This window comes from Sorex fumeus, unplaced genomic scaffold (assembly GCF_029834395.1).
Source record: "Sorex fumeus unplaced genomic scaffold, SorFum_2.1 ptg000128l, whole genome shotgun sequence".
Classification (NCBI taxonomy): Eukaryota; Metazoa; Chordata; class Mammalia; order Eulipotyphla; family Soricidae; genus Sorex; species Sorex fumeus.
In genome coordinates this window covers 35,819,585-35,839,785 of record NW_026606185.1, presented here as the reverse complement: position 1 = coordinate 35,839,785, position 20,201 = coordinate 35,819,585, and the positions used below count along the sequence as shown (strand labels likewise).

The window sequence follows — 20,201 nt, the reverse complement described above, 5'->3', positions numbered from 1 at the left end:
TCGAGAATATTCAATCGAAGCCAGGAAGATTGTACATGGGCCCGATCAGTCCCCAACACTACATCTGGACTTTGGAGCACCGCTAGGTGTAAGCCCTAAGTCCCATAGGAGGTAACCCAAGCCCCTCTTTCCTCCCAAACATTTAAAATTTCTGAAAGCATGAAGAAGTTTCATGTTTGTGGCTGTATAGATTTTAGAACCTTCCAGAAATGTTTATGTAAAGCATCTGTCTCTGCTAGTTTTGTCTTTACTTGTTTTGTTTGGGTTTGTGGCCACACCCAGTGGTGCTTTGAGGTCACTTCTGGCTTTATGTTCGAGGACTGCGTTGGAAGATCTGCCATGCCAGGGATGAAACCGAAGCGTCCTGCCTTCAAAGCATGTGTTCCGAGCCTATTGAGCCATCTCTCTGGCTTTCTATCTGTGTTCTTTTTGTAGGAAGGAAGGAGGTGGACAATTTAGGCCACACCTGAGAGCACGCAGGGCCTGCTTCTGGCCTGTGCTTAGGGGTCACTCTGGCTATATTTGGGATAGTTGGAGGCAAGAGACATACATAGCACCAGGGATTGAAACATGATCTGCTGCTGTCCACATGCTGGTCCCTTAACCCCTATACTCTCACCAGTTCATGCTCTGTCTGTTCTTATCCATACCAGTGGTCTTTCATGCATTGAAAAATTGTTATCATTTACAAATGTGCTGCACATGAAGCCAGAGAATATGGCATTTGCCTTGCATGTGGCCAACTTAGGTTCGCTTCTCAGCAGCACATATAGACCCTCAAGCCCACACCAGGAGTGATCCCTGAGCACAGAATCAGGAGTAAGCTCTGAACACTGAACACCTCCAGGTATGCCCTCCTCCAAAAAAAAAAAAAGAAAGAAAAAGTGCTGCAAATATGTAGAGAAGCTGAATAGTCAACAGAGATGTAGATAAGGAACCCGTGCCCCCTTATTCCAGATTTCCTATACAGAGGATAGTTGGAAAGTTGCAAAACATGGCTTTTGTGTGGTGAAATTAGGAAGATTCTTTCCCAAGACGGCCACACCAGGTGAATCGCAGATGGTCCCCTTTTCAGTGTCAGGTCTCAAAACTGAGTATGAGACTCTGATTTCCAGGAATCCTGCATTCCTGTTGGCAGGTCTCGTCAACCTCTGTTAAGGAGGGCTCTGTTCATCTGTAAGGGCTGTCCTCATAATGAAGCATAAACGTGGCAGCTTCACTGCAAAAATTCATTTTCCTCATATTTTAGATAGGAAATTCACGATCACTGTGTGGTCAGCGTTGGCTTTCCGTGAGGTTCTCTCTTCCTGACTGCTGGTGCTAACCCCATGTCCTCACACGATCTGTCTTCTGTATACTTAGGCAGAGGAAAAAACAGAATCTGGTATCTTGTCTTCTTCCTATAAGGAAACTAGTTTTTATAAGATTAGAGTTCCAGCCTTATGACCTCATTTAACCTAATTTACCTCTTTAAAAACCCTTTCTCCAACTACACTTATATTGGGAGTTAGGACTTCAACCAGAATTTTGGGTGTGGGAGAGAAATAATTCAGTTTGTGATGAGGGCTAAAATTAAGACAAAAGGATTTCTTTTTAATTCTATAATTTAGGCAATATGGTTACAGTGGTGTTTAAGTTTATAGTATTGTGCACAGTAACTGCACCCTACCACCTGCAAAGTTCATACCTTTCCACAATTGTCCTCATGTCGGGACTTAGAAAACAAATTAGGAAACTAAGTGAAATGATATATCTCAATTAGGTTCATAAGACAAAGTTATGTAGTCATTTGCACAATTAGTCAAGTCACCAATATATTAATAGCCCTTGCAGTAATGTAAAGTGAGGAGAGGGGGAAAATGAAGGCCCTCCCTTGTGTACCCCTAAATCAGTAGTTCTCTTAAGAATCAACCAAGAAAACTTTTTTTAAAAAAGTGAAACATAACTCCGTTTTGCTCTATCCCAGAGATTGTAGATGAATCTATCTGGAGTGCGGAGCCAGAGACTGCCTATTTAACAATATCCCAGATACTTTGACCACCAGCAATTCTTCACACCTTGAAAAATCGAAACAAAGCAAACAATTGTTCTTCATTTCCCATTTGCTACTTATCTATATTCGATGGGAAGAAATATGGACAGGAATTTAATAAACATGCATTTGTGAACTAGTATTGCAAAATTAAAAGAAATCTGATTTGTTGACATATGGAAAAGAGATAACACATTATAGGGAAAGTTATTAGATTTACTAGATTCTACGGGATTTACTACCTGATATTAAAATGTTGCTACTACTATCACAAAAGAAATTTCAGAATAATTCAAGTCATCCAGTATAGTGTCCAGAATTCAGCTTCAGAGAATTTTGTAAACTTTTGTAGAATAATTTGTGTCTGCCAAAGACCTGATAATTGATAATCATTATAGATTAGCTGAGGGAGGGGGGGCGGCGACTCTCCAGAGCTTCCTCAAATGCCCTTTTCAAGGGGCCTGGGGGAAGGACATTGGAGGGTCCTAGACCCTGCAGAGCTCTCATTCTAGGGTTTACTTTAGCATATAGCCCCACCAGGGTTGGTGAAGCAGCAAAGAACAGAAAGAACTGGCTCCCTATGGAGAGGGAGAGGAAAGGAGGAGGAGGATAAGAGATTCCTATTTCACCCACAGCAGCAGGGTGTCCCTAAGCTGGATCCCACAAGCCACACCTCATTGTCTCCACAGCACACACACACCCCAGGCCTGCCTCAGTCCCTTGCTGCCTATCTACCCCAAAATAAGAATAACCTTCTTTCTTTATCAACCTCGGGATGATTTCATAGAATTATTCCTCCCCTAAAAAAGAAATCCTCAGCCCTTTCAGAAGCTGTCAGCTGAAAAACCTCTTTCCTTCAAAATGGACACCAACTCGTTATGAATATTCCAGAAGCCTGGAGTAATGTATTCGGTTACTAACTAACTTTTCTCTGTCGCCCTGCATGGCCACTCCCGCAGTGACTCTCCAGCTGGAAACAGTCTGCTTGGCAGGAGGCTGTCTCCAGTTCCTCAGAACCAGCTTCCTTGTTTCCCCGGGAGAAATCTCTCCCTAGAGTCACAGTGATGAATAATACCAGGCTCTGGATCGTGCCATGAGATCTGGTCATCCTTCCCCTCAACACCATCCTGAATGACTGAACTTCTTTTCCTGCAACACAGTTTTGTTAAAATAGTCATTTTCCACTAAGATGTCTTAGACTCTCAGACACAGTCCTTTCAATGGCATGAGTTATATCCTGAACTTAAGTTTTCAACATCATTCTGTCATCTTTTGTCTTGCCGCACTTTTCCCGTGCAGCAGGTACCAAAGTTCCCCCAGGTCAGAAATCACTTTTGTCTCTTCAAAAAGCTGGCCAGATGGGAGGAAAGAGAGAAAAGTGTCGGTAATGAGATTGGCTCTCAGAAGGCAGCATAGTCTAATAATTGGGCTGTATTAGGAGTTTAACTGCAGGCATTGCTTATGAGTCCACCACTAGCATGAAAGCGATTCTTTGTCTTTCGTCACTAGGCTATACGGAGTTTGAAAAGCTCCTGTGTGATAGGCTCTCTGGAACTATCTCTCTCTTGAACAAGAAGTACCTTGCTCAAGCAAACCTTCAACTCTCTTACTAGCTTGTTAGGTAGTAAACTGAGCTAGGGTACCTGAGACCCTGTGTCCCACACAGGCAGGAGGATTAGTCTAAGAGTTAATACTTGCAATGCAACTTCCTCACAGGGCTGCCAGAGGATTAATGTGATGCTATTTCCATTGCAAGTTATGCTCTTCAGAAGAAAGGCACTAAATACTAGGTATTAGAAGTAGGGATTATATAGGTAATCACGCAAAGATACTCAACTAAATGAAGCTTTAATCTGGGAGGTGTGGGAATGGGAGTGAGGGAAATGCAGTGAGTACAAAGTTGGTTGGATGCTATTGTCCCTGATAAAGAAAAGGTCCAAGAACAGAGTGTGCGGTGTGGTATCAATAAAAAGACCCACCTATTCTAGCCTTTGAGCATATTGTCTAAACTGTGGGGAGACCTACATGAATTCATATGAATACCTTAGTTTCCTTTTGTACTTTCTCTTCCATTACTAGAGGAATGTGGTAAAAGCATAATAAGTTACTCAATGCCAGTGCTGGGGGGACATGGTAAGAACCTGAAACTAACATGTGAACAAAAAGAAATGTGGAAGGAAGGCCCTGGAATGCTATAGGGCCAGAGTGATTAAGTGCAAGAAAAATGGTCAATTATTATCACAACATATAAAACTACTATCAATAATAACGGAGTCAACTTTCTCAAATTCAAACACAGAGGGAGAGGCATAATTGAAATGTAACTAGGTTTTTAGAGGGTCAGATGTTTAAGTCTTGTGTTTTTTCCATTTAGTATATCCACAACTATGTCTCATCTTCCACTGGTAAAGTATGGAACATCTTTCAGATGGTTTCCATGAAACCATTTTAGACTTGCTTTTATGATTCAATGAGGTATTTCTGCTTTTGGTATTTATTATGAATAAAGCAAATTAATCCATAAAGCCCCATGACTCATAAATATTATGCTTAAAATAATTGTTTTTAATAATTATTTTAAATTAGAATCACACAGAAAAATTGTTTCTTTATATTAAAAAATGGCAACGTTGAGCCACTGTAAATAATAAAATTAGAATTTCAGAGAAGTACTCTGAGCCTAAATGCTTTGTAAACACTCTCCAAGATAAGACATGGGAGAAATAATGCAGGGGCTGTCTATAGCCATATCATCCCTGAACTCACGCCATCTCATCAGAAACAGTACTGGGATTAAGGTGTAATCTGTGCATTCTGCTGATCCTGTTTAGATCCCTACATACAGTCTCCCAGCATCACCAGGAATGGTCCCTGAACGTAGAATCTGGAGTAAGCCTGAGCACCATTGGGTGTACCGCTTCAAACTGCCCAGAGAAAAAAGACTCTCCCAGGGAAACTAAGGACAATAATTCCCACAACCAAGTGTGGGAATACCACAATCAAGTGTATGTTGCAATAACAAGAAAGGGAGGGGGAAGAAAAACTTGTAGATTATTTTAAAGTGCAGCCAGCTCTGGAAACTGATTTAGACTGGGATTACATGTTTTTTAAGTAAGTGTTGAAAATATTAAGTAGCACTGTCCTCCTGTTGTTCATTGATTTGCTCGAGCGGGCCCAGTAACAGTGTGAGACTTGTTGTTACTGTTTTTGGCATATCAAATGCATCACGGGTAGCTTGCCAGGCCGTGCAGGCGAGATACTCTTGGTAGCTTGCAGGGGACCACGGTAAATATCTTGAAGGCCCTGTGTTGTGCTAATAACTGAAGTTTGGTGAAGATTGCACTCTGTCATGGGTGACTCCCATTCCTTGGGATAGCACTGACCCTACAGAACAAATAGAAAAGCATTAATATCCTATAACTGTGATGAATGTGGTGGTGTTACAAGACTAATTATTTGAGCGTGCTCAAGTAGAGATAAAACATTGTGGGTTTTGGGACAGAGTACAGGAAAGGGAGCCTTTTTAGATTTGAGTTACTCAGAAACTCTTCTTATGGGTATGTGCCCTCTGACACTGCCACCCTGTGGTCTAGAAACGTGGCCTTTCCTACTTCCCTGCTGACCTTTGACACCATCCACCACTTCCACACCCACCAACTAGAACAGAAAACAGAAAAGGAGGGGGGGAAGAATGGTAAAGAACTTATGGGAGCTGGAGCTATAGCACGGTGCTTAGGGCACTTGCCTTGCATGCGGCCGACCCGAGTTCAATTCCCATCATCCCATATGCTCTCCCAAGCACCACTGGGAGTAATACCTGAGTGCAGAGCCACAAGCAACCCCTGTCCTTTGCTGGGTGTGACCAGAAAAAAAAGGAAAAAGGGAAAAAAAAAGAACTTATAATGACATTACCAAAATAGTAAGATCATAAAGAACTTTGACTCTTTTTGTCCCATATTTTTCATTCTTATGATGTTTTGAGCACCCTATATACTAAGCCCATTTAGCTCTTAGGTTTCATTGGAGACTTTCTAAAAATTGGAGTCTTCTATATTGTGACCAATCAACTCCTAAAGTTTCTTCCATTTTAAGAAAACTAAATAATGACCATTACTGGTCATTCACCAGTCACTGTCCAGCCAAGACTCAACGTGGGAGGAGGAGCGCAGCCTCCCAGGTTGGAAGGTGACAAGAAAAGGCACATTGTCAGGCCAAGCCTGAGAATTGTGGAAGCCCTAGAGACATTTCTTTGTGATATGGGGAAATAAAACCCATCCCGAGGCACTGGAAAAAGTGTCCAAGCCTTTTTTCCTCTATTCTTTCATCTGTTAAATGGGGATAATGATACTTTGTGTTTATCTACCTCAGAGAGGCATTATCAGGTCTATTTAAAGGCTCTTCCCGATGAAAGCTGCTGTGTAATTACCAAGAACAGCTATGATAAAGAAACCTAAATACAACAGCAAATCAGCTGGAACAAATTCTCAAGGGAGTTTACTTCTCTGGAAAATTTTAAGAAAAGGGTAGCAGCTCCCCCTGGGGACTTTTGGGTACCTTTCTTACTGAAGTTTTGGGAAGGCTAGCTGACTTTCAAGTCTCCTCCTGGCCCATGATTCCAGATCTTTCCCTGCATACTTTTCTCCTCCCCTGGTCTAAGCAGTTTCCATCTTTCAAGTTCTCAGATCTTAACTTATAAATCCCTTTAACCCTGAAGATCATCTCCAGCAAGGCCTACATGAGGAAAAGAGTGAAAGAGGCAAAGAAAAAGGAGGTGTAAGGTGAGACGCATGTGCACACATTTTGACGTGATAGATGATGGGGAATTTCATTGTAGTTTATAAATAAAGGATTGAAGTAATCGATCACTAATGTCAGGCTTTGCTAAAGTTCATTTGACAACAGATGCCAAATCCATGAGACGGAAACAGGAGTGAAGAAAGCAAGGACGTCACCATTGCAACATTTTAAGAGTGTGCCAACCCAGTTGAATCATCTTGATGGTAGTTTGGCTGGAATGAAGAGATAGAATGAACAAACGTTACAACTCTAAGATTCTTTAGGACTTGACAAAGCATTAATATACCAAATTTTAAAAAAAACAGGGTGGGAGACGAATTAAGAGTAAGATTTGGTGATTTGGATATCATGTTTGATGGCATCCTTTTAAGAGAGAGATGGCAGCCAAGAGAATGAGGAGTTTGAATTTATTAATGGGTCTGGATCACTATCGTTGTAGGAAGCCTAATATTTTGTACAGTTTTATAGAACTTGCTTACACAGTCAATATTTGACTTTATAAGTACTGCAACCCAGGGTAGCTGAAGGGCTTCTAAGCAATAAAAGAAAAGCTCCAATTGATTTTTCAAGTAAGTGATTTTCAAGGTTAATAACTGTATGTAGTAATAGTTATTATTTATCAAATAATTGCCATAGAAACTAGACAAATATTTTCTATATACAATCCAGGTTTCAGCTGGTGACTTCCCAGATCTGGTAAAAATCTGGTAGAAGTCTGACAAAGTCCTGCCATCCCATGGTTTGTGAAAGTCCAAAATCCATCACTATTTCTGCGAATCTCTGTGGCCTGCAACCTGGCTTTTCCTGTTCCAAATGATGAGCATTTGTGGTCGCAGTGACACCAAATGGGAACTGACTCATTCCCTCACTACTTGCATAAAATACTTCGCTGTCATAGCTTAATAAGGGCAACTGGAATTCCAAAGTCATGGGACAGAGTCTCAATTCCTTTCTGTCTTCACAGTTTTTCCCTGCTGCATTTTCTTTATCCTCCCTTCTCTATGCAGAGACAGTCATTCAGGGTATTAACTGCATTTAATGCCTTGTTTTATTTCACTTGGGGGCCACACCCAGCATTGGTCAGGGCTGATTTCTAGCTCAGAGATCATGATAGGCTTCAGTGGGGAACCATATGGGTTGCTGGAGATCAAACTTAAGTTGGCTGGGTGCAAGGCAAGTGCCTTACTCACTTTACTGTAACTCCAGCCCCTGACTTTCAATTTCTAACAGTAGTTTTGTTCACAAGGAGCTACTATTTTAATTTTTTTGGTAACACTTAGATGACTTTGTTGAACATTAACAGCATTCCCACTTTATAGATGAGACTATTGGCTTTTTAAAAGGTTGGCTACCAGTCCAAGAACTTAACCTTTTGCAGTGATAGGAAAAAAAGTTAAATGTAGGTCATGTTCACGATCATGATCATGATCATCCTCGATTGCCTCGAGCAGGCACCAGTAATGTCTCCATCCTAGCCCTGAGATTTTAAAGAGCCATATTCAAGGTCCTTTCAAGGTCATGTTGATTCTTAAAATTAACTTGACCCTTGAGAGGGTGATGATTATACCAATTTACTTAATCATTTAAAAACGGCTTAGTTTTTTCCATCAAATATTTGTTTCAACAAAAGATCATACACTTTTGGGGGCTGGAGCAATAGTACAGCGGGTAGTGCATTTGCCTTGCACGCAGCCTACCTGGGTTCGATTCCCAGCATCCCATATGGTCCCCTGAGCACCGCCAGGAGTAATTCCTGAGTGCAGAGTTAGTAGTAACCCCTGGGCATGACCAAGTGTGACCCAAAAATAATAATAATAAAATTACACTTTCAACAAATATGGGGTACTGCATAGCAAAAGTTCCATTGATTTGGCATAACTTCAGAGAGAATAAATGGGGATAATTAAAATATCTAAACAACGGGATTACACTGTTATCTTTAGGTAGTAATATTTCAATAGGGACATAAACAACTTGCTTATCAAATCTGTAAATTACACAAAGGAAGAACTAATAATAAGAAAGATGATGATGATAAAAGAGAGGAGAAGGTGGGAAAGAAGGGAATAGTTAGCATTTATTTATTAGGGGTTTGGTTTGGTTTGGTTTAGTTTGTTGTTGTTTGGAAGCCATACCCAGCTGTGCTCAGGGTTTGCTCCAGCTCAGTGCTCTGGGAGACCATGTGGTACTAGGGATTCAACCCGGGCCTCCAGAATGCAGAGCATGTGTTTTGATCCTATCTCTGTGGCCCTATATATATGCTATAGAAATATGGACACATAGGTACATATGCCAATTATTATCCCTATTTTACAAGTTATATTCAGGAGGCCCAAGAAGCCCAAAGTTATTCATTTAAGAATTAAAATCAAACTGTCACCCTAACTGAGTGGCCTTTATCTTTAGTCAGTCTTTTCTGCTTCAAAAATCATGTTTTTAGTACTGCTAAGAGGCAAGTAATGCACAACAAAGAAGAAAGACTTTATCCCCCTTGTTTCTAATAAGAAGAGAAAAATGGCCTCATGGACAAAGAAACCTTGGCTGACTGAAAAAGGCAGCAAGTTTCTAAGCAACAGAGGGCCAGGCCTCTTTATAGCTCTGTCAGAAGCAGCACGGCACAAAGGATCACCAACAAGGAAACTTCAAGTACCCTTCTATTTGTGAAGCTGATATCACTTCTTTCAGCTCCGTACAGTTATTAACCTATAACAAAGTCTAGGTTATAGGTTAGTAACTGTAGCCCCCGTTTCCCTTAATTTTAAGTAGGGTGTTTGAAGATGGCTGGAGTATTTGTTGATAGTTGTTTGACTCACCCGAAGAGTCCGCCCTTTTCTCAATATTTCCATCATCAACTAGGGGGTTAGAACAGTTCTTAAACATAGTGGAAGCCAAACAATTAATAAATTAAAACAAAATGTCTAAACCAGCAGAAAATACAAAAATAATTTTCAGGGCTAGGGAGATAACCTAAAGGGCTAAAGCATATGCTTTGCATGTGAGAGATCTGGGCTGTACCCCCGAACACAGCCAGAACTGACCACCCCATCCCCAAGCTAGGCGGTATCCTGGAGTAGCACTGACTTTGACCCCAAAACAAACAAATAAAAAATAAGACATTTTAAAAGTCATTGGTGCTTAAATTATATAACTTAAAGAAATATAGGGCATGGGGGGAAAAACCTGACTTGCAAACAATATATTTTGTTTTTCTTTTTTTAATATATATTTGTGGTCAGCTGAAAGCTGAACAAAAACTCAATACTGCAATATGGACTATTGAAAGATATTGTAGTTTTAGAGAGTCATAAAACTAGGGTATCTGTCACATAACATAGTTTGCTATATTGTGTACAATTCTTACCTTCACATAGTGAAAACGGCCAATGATAGTACAGAGTCTAGTCAAAGGAAGTGACCAAGACAGTGAGGAAAATATTTACTTTTCCAGAAAAAAGGTGAAGATTTCAAACAAGTGAAAGGCATGTTGCAACTGTCTCTCAATATTTGAAGTATTGCTATAATGGACATTTGTTTAAACCTTTTTTCTAGAACAGTGGCTTTCAACTACCAGTCCACTGGCCAATATTGGCCACCAGATACAGAAAGGTTACCCACCAGTGGTCTACTGCCTTAGTTATAACTGTTGATGCATGGACCATTTATTCAGGACAGTTGCCAGTCTATAGGTGTGAAAGGTAGAATATAAAAGCTCTTGCAGACAAGTAGATTTTCAGCTTGGCATACGGATAAAAAAAATACATCTAACAATGTTTAATAACCTCAGATAACTCTGGTGACCTGCCAGACTTGGAAATTACTGAAATAAGTGACTTCAAGGTTTTCTTCAAGCTCACTGATTAAATGGTTCTTAGAACATTGCAAAATACTTTGATAAATGAATGAAAATTATTCCTAAACTGAAAGTAAATTTATTCTAAATTTACATAGGTCATTCTGAAAATGCCAGAAAACCCAGCAATTTCTTAAATTTCTTGCCCACTAGTTAATGAAAACTTTTTTCCATGTATCATGGAAAGGAAAATTTTATCTGGCCTGTTTCCCAATTATTAAAGTTCCAAATCACTGAAATATAAATAAATGAGACTTTACTGTACTTAGAAAACCAGTATGATGAAAAATTTGTTTACACCAGGAGGTTTTAGGTCATCCTTCAATCATTCATCCCAGGAACCAAAGTATGTATGAGCGAGTGCACACACACACACACACACACACACACACACAAACACACACAAACACACACATATACACACACACACATACAAATGTGACACATGGTAAATGTTAGGCAATTACTGAGATGGAACAAAGGAGACCTTCAAATTCCATTGCCTTTTTAAACTTGTATTTTTCTATATGAGAATCTAGAAAATCATATCAAAGGCATCAAAATAATATTATTAAGTATACCATATTTAGTTCTTTGTTTAAATTTCTCTAATTCCTTGTCTGGACTAGACTAGACTAGACAAACATATGACTGGACTAGTTAGTGCTTAAGATGCAGCATGAGGTGGAAATTTTTTTTAAATGTTAACAGATTGAAAGAGAAGACACTAATTTTGACTAAATTGGTCCCCTATGTGAAGAGCTTCTAAAAATGTGTACTATGTTTCTATATGAAGAAATTCTAATTATCATAGTATGACTTCATTTGTATATTTTGCCTCTAAACTTAAACCTGTAAGGCTTTGTTGGAACTGCTTAGAAAAGAAAAATTGAAACCCCCTCCTGCAAGTTAATTTAGATTCTCCTAATTTTACTTTTCTGATTCACATGGTATCTTTTTTCATGCTATATTCAAATTGAAGTTCACACATATTAAATAAATAGCATGATAATCAGAGGTTTCAATACCAATACACATTTATTATTATCTGTCATTATTGTCATTGTCACTATTATAATTGCATGTTGTAAAAAGAATGGAAGCTTTTTCACAGGAATTATTCACGTGTATTACTGTCGGCGAGTAATTGAATACTTGACATTGCATTCATATCAAAGTAAAATATGTGATGGTTTTCCTAATTTATTTTATTCTTAAGAAATAAGAAATGTGGGGTGATCTCTATTAGTTCCCTTTACTTAACTCCAGATAGGTTCATAGCTTTTATGTAATGTTCATATTTGTACTTTCTGTAACAAGGCTCAATACATAGTCAATATAATTAACCTGATCTAAGAACATGCAGTTATAAGATAGCAACTCGTTAGTGAATTCCTTTAAGTAGCTTGTACATAAATATATATATATTTATGTATATATAAACCCACCAACAATCTCAGAAAAAATTATTTTTATTTTAACTGTCACTGTCACTGTCCTCCTGTTGTTCTTTAATTTGCTCAACAGGCCCAGTAATGTCTCCATTGTGACAATTGTTACTGTGTTTGGCATATCAAACTATTTCATTTAATATATTGAAATAAAACCCGTATCATATTGATAATATCTAAAAATTGATTTATAGTTTGCTATAGAGTTTACATAGAGCTTTTAAACATTGTTTTATATAAGACTAATGATAACTCTTTGAAGAAGCAAATGAACTATTTTTTTTTAAGATGGGAAATGTAGGCTCTGAGAATTGAATAGAAAAATTGTCACTAGAATCTGAGTTACCTGGGTCTTTATCAGAACATCAAGTAAAAAATAGGTAAATACTTAATTCAAACATATAAAAGACCATGGGTCTCATAAAGTTAGAATCTTATGTCAGAGTACTATTTCTGCCACTTTGTTTGACTATGGAAACTTTCTGAACTCTCAGTAAAATGCAAGTATACTTACCACTGATCAAGAGAATATTCTCTTGGGCTGGAGCGATAGCACAGCAGGTAGGGTAGTTGCCTTGCGCATGGCCGACTCAGGTTCGATTTCTCCGCCCCTCTCGGGGAGCCCGGCAAGCTACCAAGAGTATCCAGTCTGCACTGCAGAGCCCTGCAAGCTCCCCATGGCTATTTGATATGCCAAAAGTAGTAACAACACGTCTCACAATGGAGAAGTTACTGGTGCCCGCTCGGGGAAATTGATGAACAATGGGAGGACAGTGCTACAATGCTACTTACCACTGAGGACCATTTTGAAGTTATTCTAGGTAGAAAATGTTGAGTGTTCTTTTTATTTTTATGTTTTCTCCGACACTATGATGCTACTCACATGATTTAACCTATTTTTGGTTTTTATGTGATTTACTTTACAAGGTAGAGTTTTAATTTCACTTAGAATTAAACAATACTGAATTGGGTTGGAAAAGTGAGTAACACAAACTTATTATGAGAATATTAGAAAAAAACTTAAGTAAAAAGTCATAAAATCACAGGCTATCTTAACTATAATAAAATTTTAATACCATAAAATATCAAATGCGTGATGATATAAATATAACTCACCAAAAAAATCACACATAGTGAACTCAAAACACTGTTCCTTCACAGAAAATACACACAGGCAATAGAGTAGGTAGGTCCTATAGTTCTATGTAATTCTTTATCATATTCCCTGAGGAGCCCAGAGTGGTCCTGAGATTTGTCTTGGTTTAATCTGGAGTCTTGCATATTGCTGGACTTGGTATTTGAATATTGGTATTCACATGGAAAGTTGTTTCCACTTGCTCTCTGTTCAGTGACTTCTGTATTGGTAATCTCAGTCCAGTTCTTAAAAGACAGATGACAGTGGTTGGTTCTTCGGAGAAACAGGACAAGTATTCTATAGTGTTTCTTTCTCTGCAGAGATGGCCCATATATGTGGACATTGAAATTCTCAGTGGGATCAGTTCAAGGATCTACCCTTATCAAGTAATGCAATGCAAATAGATATTGAATCATGTTTTCATCTCCCTTTGTCACACATGAAGCACATTTTTAAAAACAATACACTAAATTGAAATATTAGAGGTTTTATTTCATTGCTTTGGTCACCCATTACTCCAATGACTCTGTTCCTCTAGTTCTTACTAGCCGATTTTGGCTTTTCTGTCCCTACCTGCAGTCCAGCAACATATAGAAGTGTCCTTTCTCCAAGGTCACAGAATTAGGACTTTCTGTTCAGCAGGTTTGTTCATACCTGGTAACTACAACTACCTAAAAGATTTGCATTCCTCTGGATTTCAGATTGGGACTCCTAAGATTGGGACTGAAAATGGGTTGATTATTTGGACTGGTTACATTTTTTTTTAAAGTTGTCTCTTATTTAGGTGAATAAACATTCAGGAGATTACATGGCACATGAATTTTGTGTGTATTACTTCCAAATAATAGAGGTGCTTCCCCACACTGAATTTCCTAAACTTCTCTCAACAAACCACCCCAATTACTGAAATACTCCTAGTCTAGAGCTCTTTGCCGTTATACCTTCTGTTTATGTTTCCAAAATATTGGGTTTGTAGGGCACATGGACTCAGTTTCAAGGCATTTTAAATTCAAGGTGAAGGATCTTTTTGTTTGTTTGGTTGGTGACAAAATTAATATTACATTAGGAATTCTTCTGTGAGTATGGCTACCTCTATCTATGAGTTCCTAATAGGAGTTTCTCCAGAAGGTATTTTTCCTACTGGGGCATGTGCAATGCATTCAATGGCACCAATGTTTCATTAAAGGAATTCTCTTGTTCCCTTCCTTCACATGGAAATGTCATTAAGTGTATTAAGTTAACTCTCCGAATGTTAGGTTCTTAACCAACAAACAGTGCTTCTCCACAAGGGCATACTTTGCCAAGCGTCCTTGAATCAGAACGATTGGCTGAATATGTAATAATAGATTCCGAGGCACACGGTACACTGTGATCATATTGAAGGGGAATCTCTTGTATTTATTGACTTTTCCTTTCAATCATGGTTGTTCCATTTCTTCCACTACCACCTTCAGCCTTTCAGGTAAATGAAAAGTTCAATTATATGTAAAGCGACCGTTAAATCAGCAGGCCCCTTGTGGGGGTCTGGGCCTCCCCTCCCTACTCCAATAGTAAGTGTGCTCAATCCATTACAGTTCCTGAGACTCTTACATCCATCAGGTCGAGTGTGCTGGCCAGGGTGCATCTTATGGCTTTTACTGCATATGAGATGTTGCAGGCCTGTTCTCAGGAACTGCCAGGCAGACTGGGAATCACAGTCACGGTTAATAGCAGCGAATTGCCAGCTCTTGATGGGTGGGTAGTCACTCCTTTCAGTGGTTGCCCCCTGGGGGAGAAGGTAGAAAAACAGAGGGAGGGAATTAGAGTGACTTTGCACAGTTGAGCAGGTTCATGCCGCTGGATCAGTGGCAGGCATTGGCAGGGCTCCACTCTGGGGAGGCTCAAAACAACCTCACAGTCTCATTTTTACCAATTGGTGCTGCTGTGTCGCCAGTGGTGCCCAGGGGTGAGGGGGTGGAGCAGGAGGGGGAGGAGATGCTGGGAAAGGGATGAAGGCGAAAGTCTCTGCTAAATTAAACAAATGGAAAGTACTGTTGGTACTGGTTAACCCACCCCAGTTTAGTCTTGTGCTACTAATTGTACCCAACTAGTATTTGAAGTTCCCTGGGTGATTAAAGAGTTGGCTCACAAACTCTCTGCATAACCTTAATTTTTTCAAGGTTCTTTGAGTGGAGAATGGCTTATAATAATGATTTTGACTAATACGATTTTTGACATGCAACTTTAATGCTTAACCTTAGTACAACTCCAGAGCATTTCATGTGTACTCAGCTGTAAAGAGTGATGATTTAAAGGGATAATATAAGAAAAAGGTCGTTCTAGAATGAACCTCTAACAAATTGTATAAAGGGAGCTTATTATTCCATGAGTATGGAGATATGCTGCTCTTCTGATCATTTTTCTGCGTGGTTCAAAAAAATTGTTGAGACATGAATGGGAGAAGAAACAGGAAAAAAATGAAATAGAAATCTGCAAGCAAGGAACATTCTTTTGATGGTTATGATTTCGTTGCCACTAAAAAGACTCTACAATAATGTGGTTATTCATCTCCTCTTTTGTTTTGGGTGAAGAATTCGCTCTAACAAGAAAATGCTGTTATTGGTTGGAGGATTGCCTCCCGGGCCGGACCGGCTCCCCAGCAATTTGGTTCAGTACTACGATGATGAAAAGAAGACATGGAAAATACTTACGAGTGAGTGCTCTTCTTTATTTATTTACCCAACTATTTATTTCAGGTTAGAGCTGTCTTGCTGAATTCGAAAACATGTTTAATCAAATTAGACATTTTATTGATTTGTTACTCTTTGGAGGTCTGTTTATGTATCACGGGGGATTTAGAGTAAAAGACTAAATTAACATTGCAGAGGTGGCCAATTTGGTAGTTGAAGAGGCCTCAATTTAAAGTGGCCTAAAATCACTGCATGAGTTTATGTTTCTGCATGTACTGCAAGTGGGGAGAGATGTGATCAAGACCTTCTGAAAAAATTTCTTCATTGAATTTTTGATTCACACGATAGTGAAAAGTTGGCTAATGACAGTGAAAAATTTTCACATCAAAATGTTTGTTTAATTCATTGTCTCTGTTCTTAACCGCCATTTTGCTTTGGGGGCATTTTTGCTCTTCAATCTTCAGTGTGTGGAATTGGGTCCTTAGAGAATCACTCCTCTCCCTCCATTGCTACAGAGCCTGGATGGACAGATAAATCTGTGGCCTATCCCAGCCACATTAAATTGTGCTTGCAGAGTTCCACCCAAGACTCTCCTCCTCCCCTCCTAAAAGGGTGATTGTGTTTTACAGCAAACCTCTTGCCTTGGGCACTGAGATTTGGAACTTACTGTTATATCCGTTATGATTCCCAATCTGACTCAGTCATGGAATCAAAAATCATCGCTTCTTGAGCGCAGCAGGCTGTGTGCACCCGTACCCTTGTGGGCACAGTGGCTGCACTGGTCAATAAAACTAAATTTTAACTGTCAAAATTGCCCAGAGCTGTATAGATAAAATAATAAATGAGCATTTTTGATCCATAAATCAAAGCCATGCATTTAAACCCGACAAAAGTGAAAGTCAGATTTTCTTATTGCATGTGTCTTTTAAGCAGTTATATATTTTATTAGATTTTTTTTTAAAGAAAATTATTTCCTTTCTTTTTCTGGAAAGTCCTTTGAAGTAATAAAAACAGGACAACAGTTTACCCACAAGAGTAGAAGAGTTGCAAAGACATGTGAGGTGGTGCTTGAAATAATCCATTTCGGAGCTGGCTTACCCCAGCGAAACCTGCAGTAGCATTGTCCAGGAACTGCAACGAGAAAGCTCCCTGGACACCTATACACTACGGTTGTAGTGAAGAAGTAGTGGAATAGTAGCAATGAGATTAATTAAGGAGAAGAAAGAAAGAAAAATAAGTTAGAGATACCTTGAAGCAATTTTTATTCTCTCTTTTACAAAAATGCCATTAATAATGGTTGAAACATCTGAATTAATGACTGCATTGCATTTTAAAAATTCATCAGAAAGTAAATTAAACCCTGGGAATTTGTTTTCTTACATTTGATCAATAGATAATGCTTGTTTCTGTAAGCTTTCCAGAGAATAACAAAAACAGGAGGAGGAGGAGGAGACAGAAAGGAAGGTGGACAAAAGATTCCTAAGGTGTGAAAACAGAAACAGAGAGTTAGTCCTGAGTAGTGCGTGATATTAATTCATAAAACCATCTGTTTTCCCAAATACAACAGGCTTGCTTCAATGGGTTTCAATTGTTTAACGTCTTTTATTAAAGACAAAGGATATTTAAGGTACCTTGAAAATTTAGAGAAAATTAAATAAATCACGTGGACGCCCACCTATAAGATGGTCAGACTTCTTCGTCAAGACCCTAAATGATCGGTTTTACATGTTCCTAAAACGAACAGATACCATTGGGCTACGCTAGCACGCAACCGGGATAAATGGAGACGTTACTGGCACCCGCTCAAATAAATCGATGAATAACGGGGATTAAGTGATGATTAAGTGATTAAAGACAAAAAGGTTAATTAAAGTAATGTGGACAATACGTAAGAAAAGTCTTTCACTTTAAGCCGTGCTCAGAGATGTAGTGACACCCAATATATGTCCCAAACTAGCATGCTTTAGAGTATGAAATGAAGAATTATTAATTAATTTTAGGAGTACAGGTATGGACTGGTACACATGACCATTCTTCTCAGTTTTTTCCCATTGTCTGATTTAACTTTTTCTTGCCAATGCCACACTCACCACCAGGGTGTCCACTTCTCTCCACCCTGTCTCAGGGTCCCCTCCTAATTACCCCCTCCCCCAGCCTACCCTTACCTTGCCCCTAATAAATGCAGTTCTATAAGCCAATCCTAAGGTTCTAGTGTCCTTGACCAATTGTTAGTCCCATGCTATGTTTCTTTACAGTTTGATTTAGCTCTTAGATAGAGGTCATAATAAGAAAGCATGAACTTGAACGAGATGATCAGTGTTCAAATCCATGCCTGTAATCTTAAGCAAGTCATGCAGCTGCTCCGGATCATGGTTTCTTTCCTTTTCTTTTTTCTTTTGCATTTTGGACCACATTGATGGTTCTGAAAACTACACTGGCTATGTTTTTAGGAATCAGGAGATCAGGAGATCAGGGGATTAGGGGATCAGGCTGTGTTCAGGGGACAGCGTGGTGCCAGGATCGAACTTGGTCAGCAGCATGCAAGGCAAACACCCTACCCATTTACTATCTCTTTAACTTCAAGCCATGGTTTCTTTTTATTTTTGTCAGCACCATTTAAGTGTCTTTAAAATAAAATTATTTATAAAATATCTAGTACTGAGCATATTCAATATGCCAAACACAGTAACAAGTCTCATAATGTTACTAGGCCTGCTCGAGCAAATTGATGAACAATGGGAGGACAGTGACAGTGATAGTACTGAGAATGGACTCAATAAATTGCATCACTATTGCTATTTTGTAACTACTAATGTTAGGGAAATGATTGAATGCATCTTAGAGGCATTGGATAACTCAGGTTCTCCATGGAGAGGGGAGACAAGTTATTCTGCAATAGACACTTTGCTTAGGAGTAGGACAACAATTTTCTATATTTTTCTAAATCACCAGGGCCTAAATTACCCTTGAGCACTGGCCTAAGAGTCTCCAAATATTACATGTAAGATATTAAATAAATGATAGAATTGATTGAGCTGGGATGTTCTGAGAGTTGAAAAGCACATGTCTAGCATATGCAGGACTGAGTCTGAAAACCAACACCATGTGTGCCGCCAACCCAGAATCACTGGGTGTGATCCTGATGGCAATACACTGCCAAACCCTCGCACTAAATAATCAGACCTGTATTGCTGGGTCAGGCATTGCCAAGAATGACCCCCAAAGGCCTCCCGAGCATTACTGGGTGTGACCCTTTTAAAAAAGAGAAGCAATAGTTTCTTACCTGCAGGGATGTGACAATTTGGCTCCAAGAGAAAACTTTCCAGGTTTGTTGGAAATACACAGGTAATCTGAATGATTTCTGCTGTTGGTTTGTATTTTTTTAATGAAGGTATTTATTTGACTAAATTGAATAAATAAGTCAGAAAACTGACAGATTTCTATACTCATTGAGTTGTCTGATAATAGGAAAGAAATGTTTCTCACTGAAATAAGAAGCTATCCAAATTCTCCCAAATCCAATGAAACATGATGTTGCAGTGCTTCCTGCTGCTATGTGCTAAAACCTGAAGGATGGGTTAAACTGACAGGGAGGGGAGGATGACAATAAATGTTGGGAGTAATTTTTAGTGTGGGTCTAGACCTGTATTTATTGACTCTCCTCATATTGACTGAGAAAATAAGATAACAAAAAAATGTAAAACCTAAGGTTAGCTGGTCTCTGAGTCTGAGTCTCTTACACTTTTGGATTAAGAAAACCTTTTTCTACCTATCTCAGAGGCAAGTTCCTTCTAAAAAAAATAAACACCTTTCCATGAGCAGAAGCACATGCATCCACTTGTGAAAAACATAGCAGTCATATTTTACATAATGAAGAATTAAAAAAGAAAGTCAATCATAATTTTCTTATCCTTAGGTCTCACTTGTTCTGATTATTTTTATTTAAGAAATTCTGTGTAGGAACTGGAGAGCTAGTATAGAAGGTAGGGCACTTGTCTTGCACATAGTTGACCTGGATTTGATCCCCAACACCCCATATCGTCCCATGAGCCTGCTAAGAGTGATTCCTTATTGCACAGACAAGAATATGCCCTGAGCACCACCGAGTGTGCCCAAATAAAAGAAGCTCTATTATGCGTTCACCTCAATAATAGCAAATTAAATCAAGTGAAGGTGAATGGAAGTGAAAAAAAGAATCTATATGACACGAAGCAACAATCAGTGGTTTGGTCTATCCCATTAGAAAAGACTTCAGTGACATGATTAA

General features: G+C 39.0%; 1 protein-coding gene across 1 annotated transcript in view; it reads left to right on the top strand.

The window, feature by feature from the left end:
* Window positions 1-20,201, top strand: part of KLHL14 (kelch like family member 14) — a 118,591-nt gene that overhangs the window by 17,704 nt on the left and 80,686 nt on the right. The window contains exon 2 of the mRNA XM_056138223.1: window positions 15,836-15,957. Within this exon, the coding sequence (XP_055994198.1) occupies window positions 15,836-15,957 (122 nt within the window). The remainder of the gene's footprint in view (window positions 1-15,835; window positions 15,958-20,201) is intronic.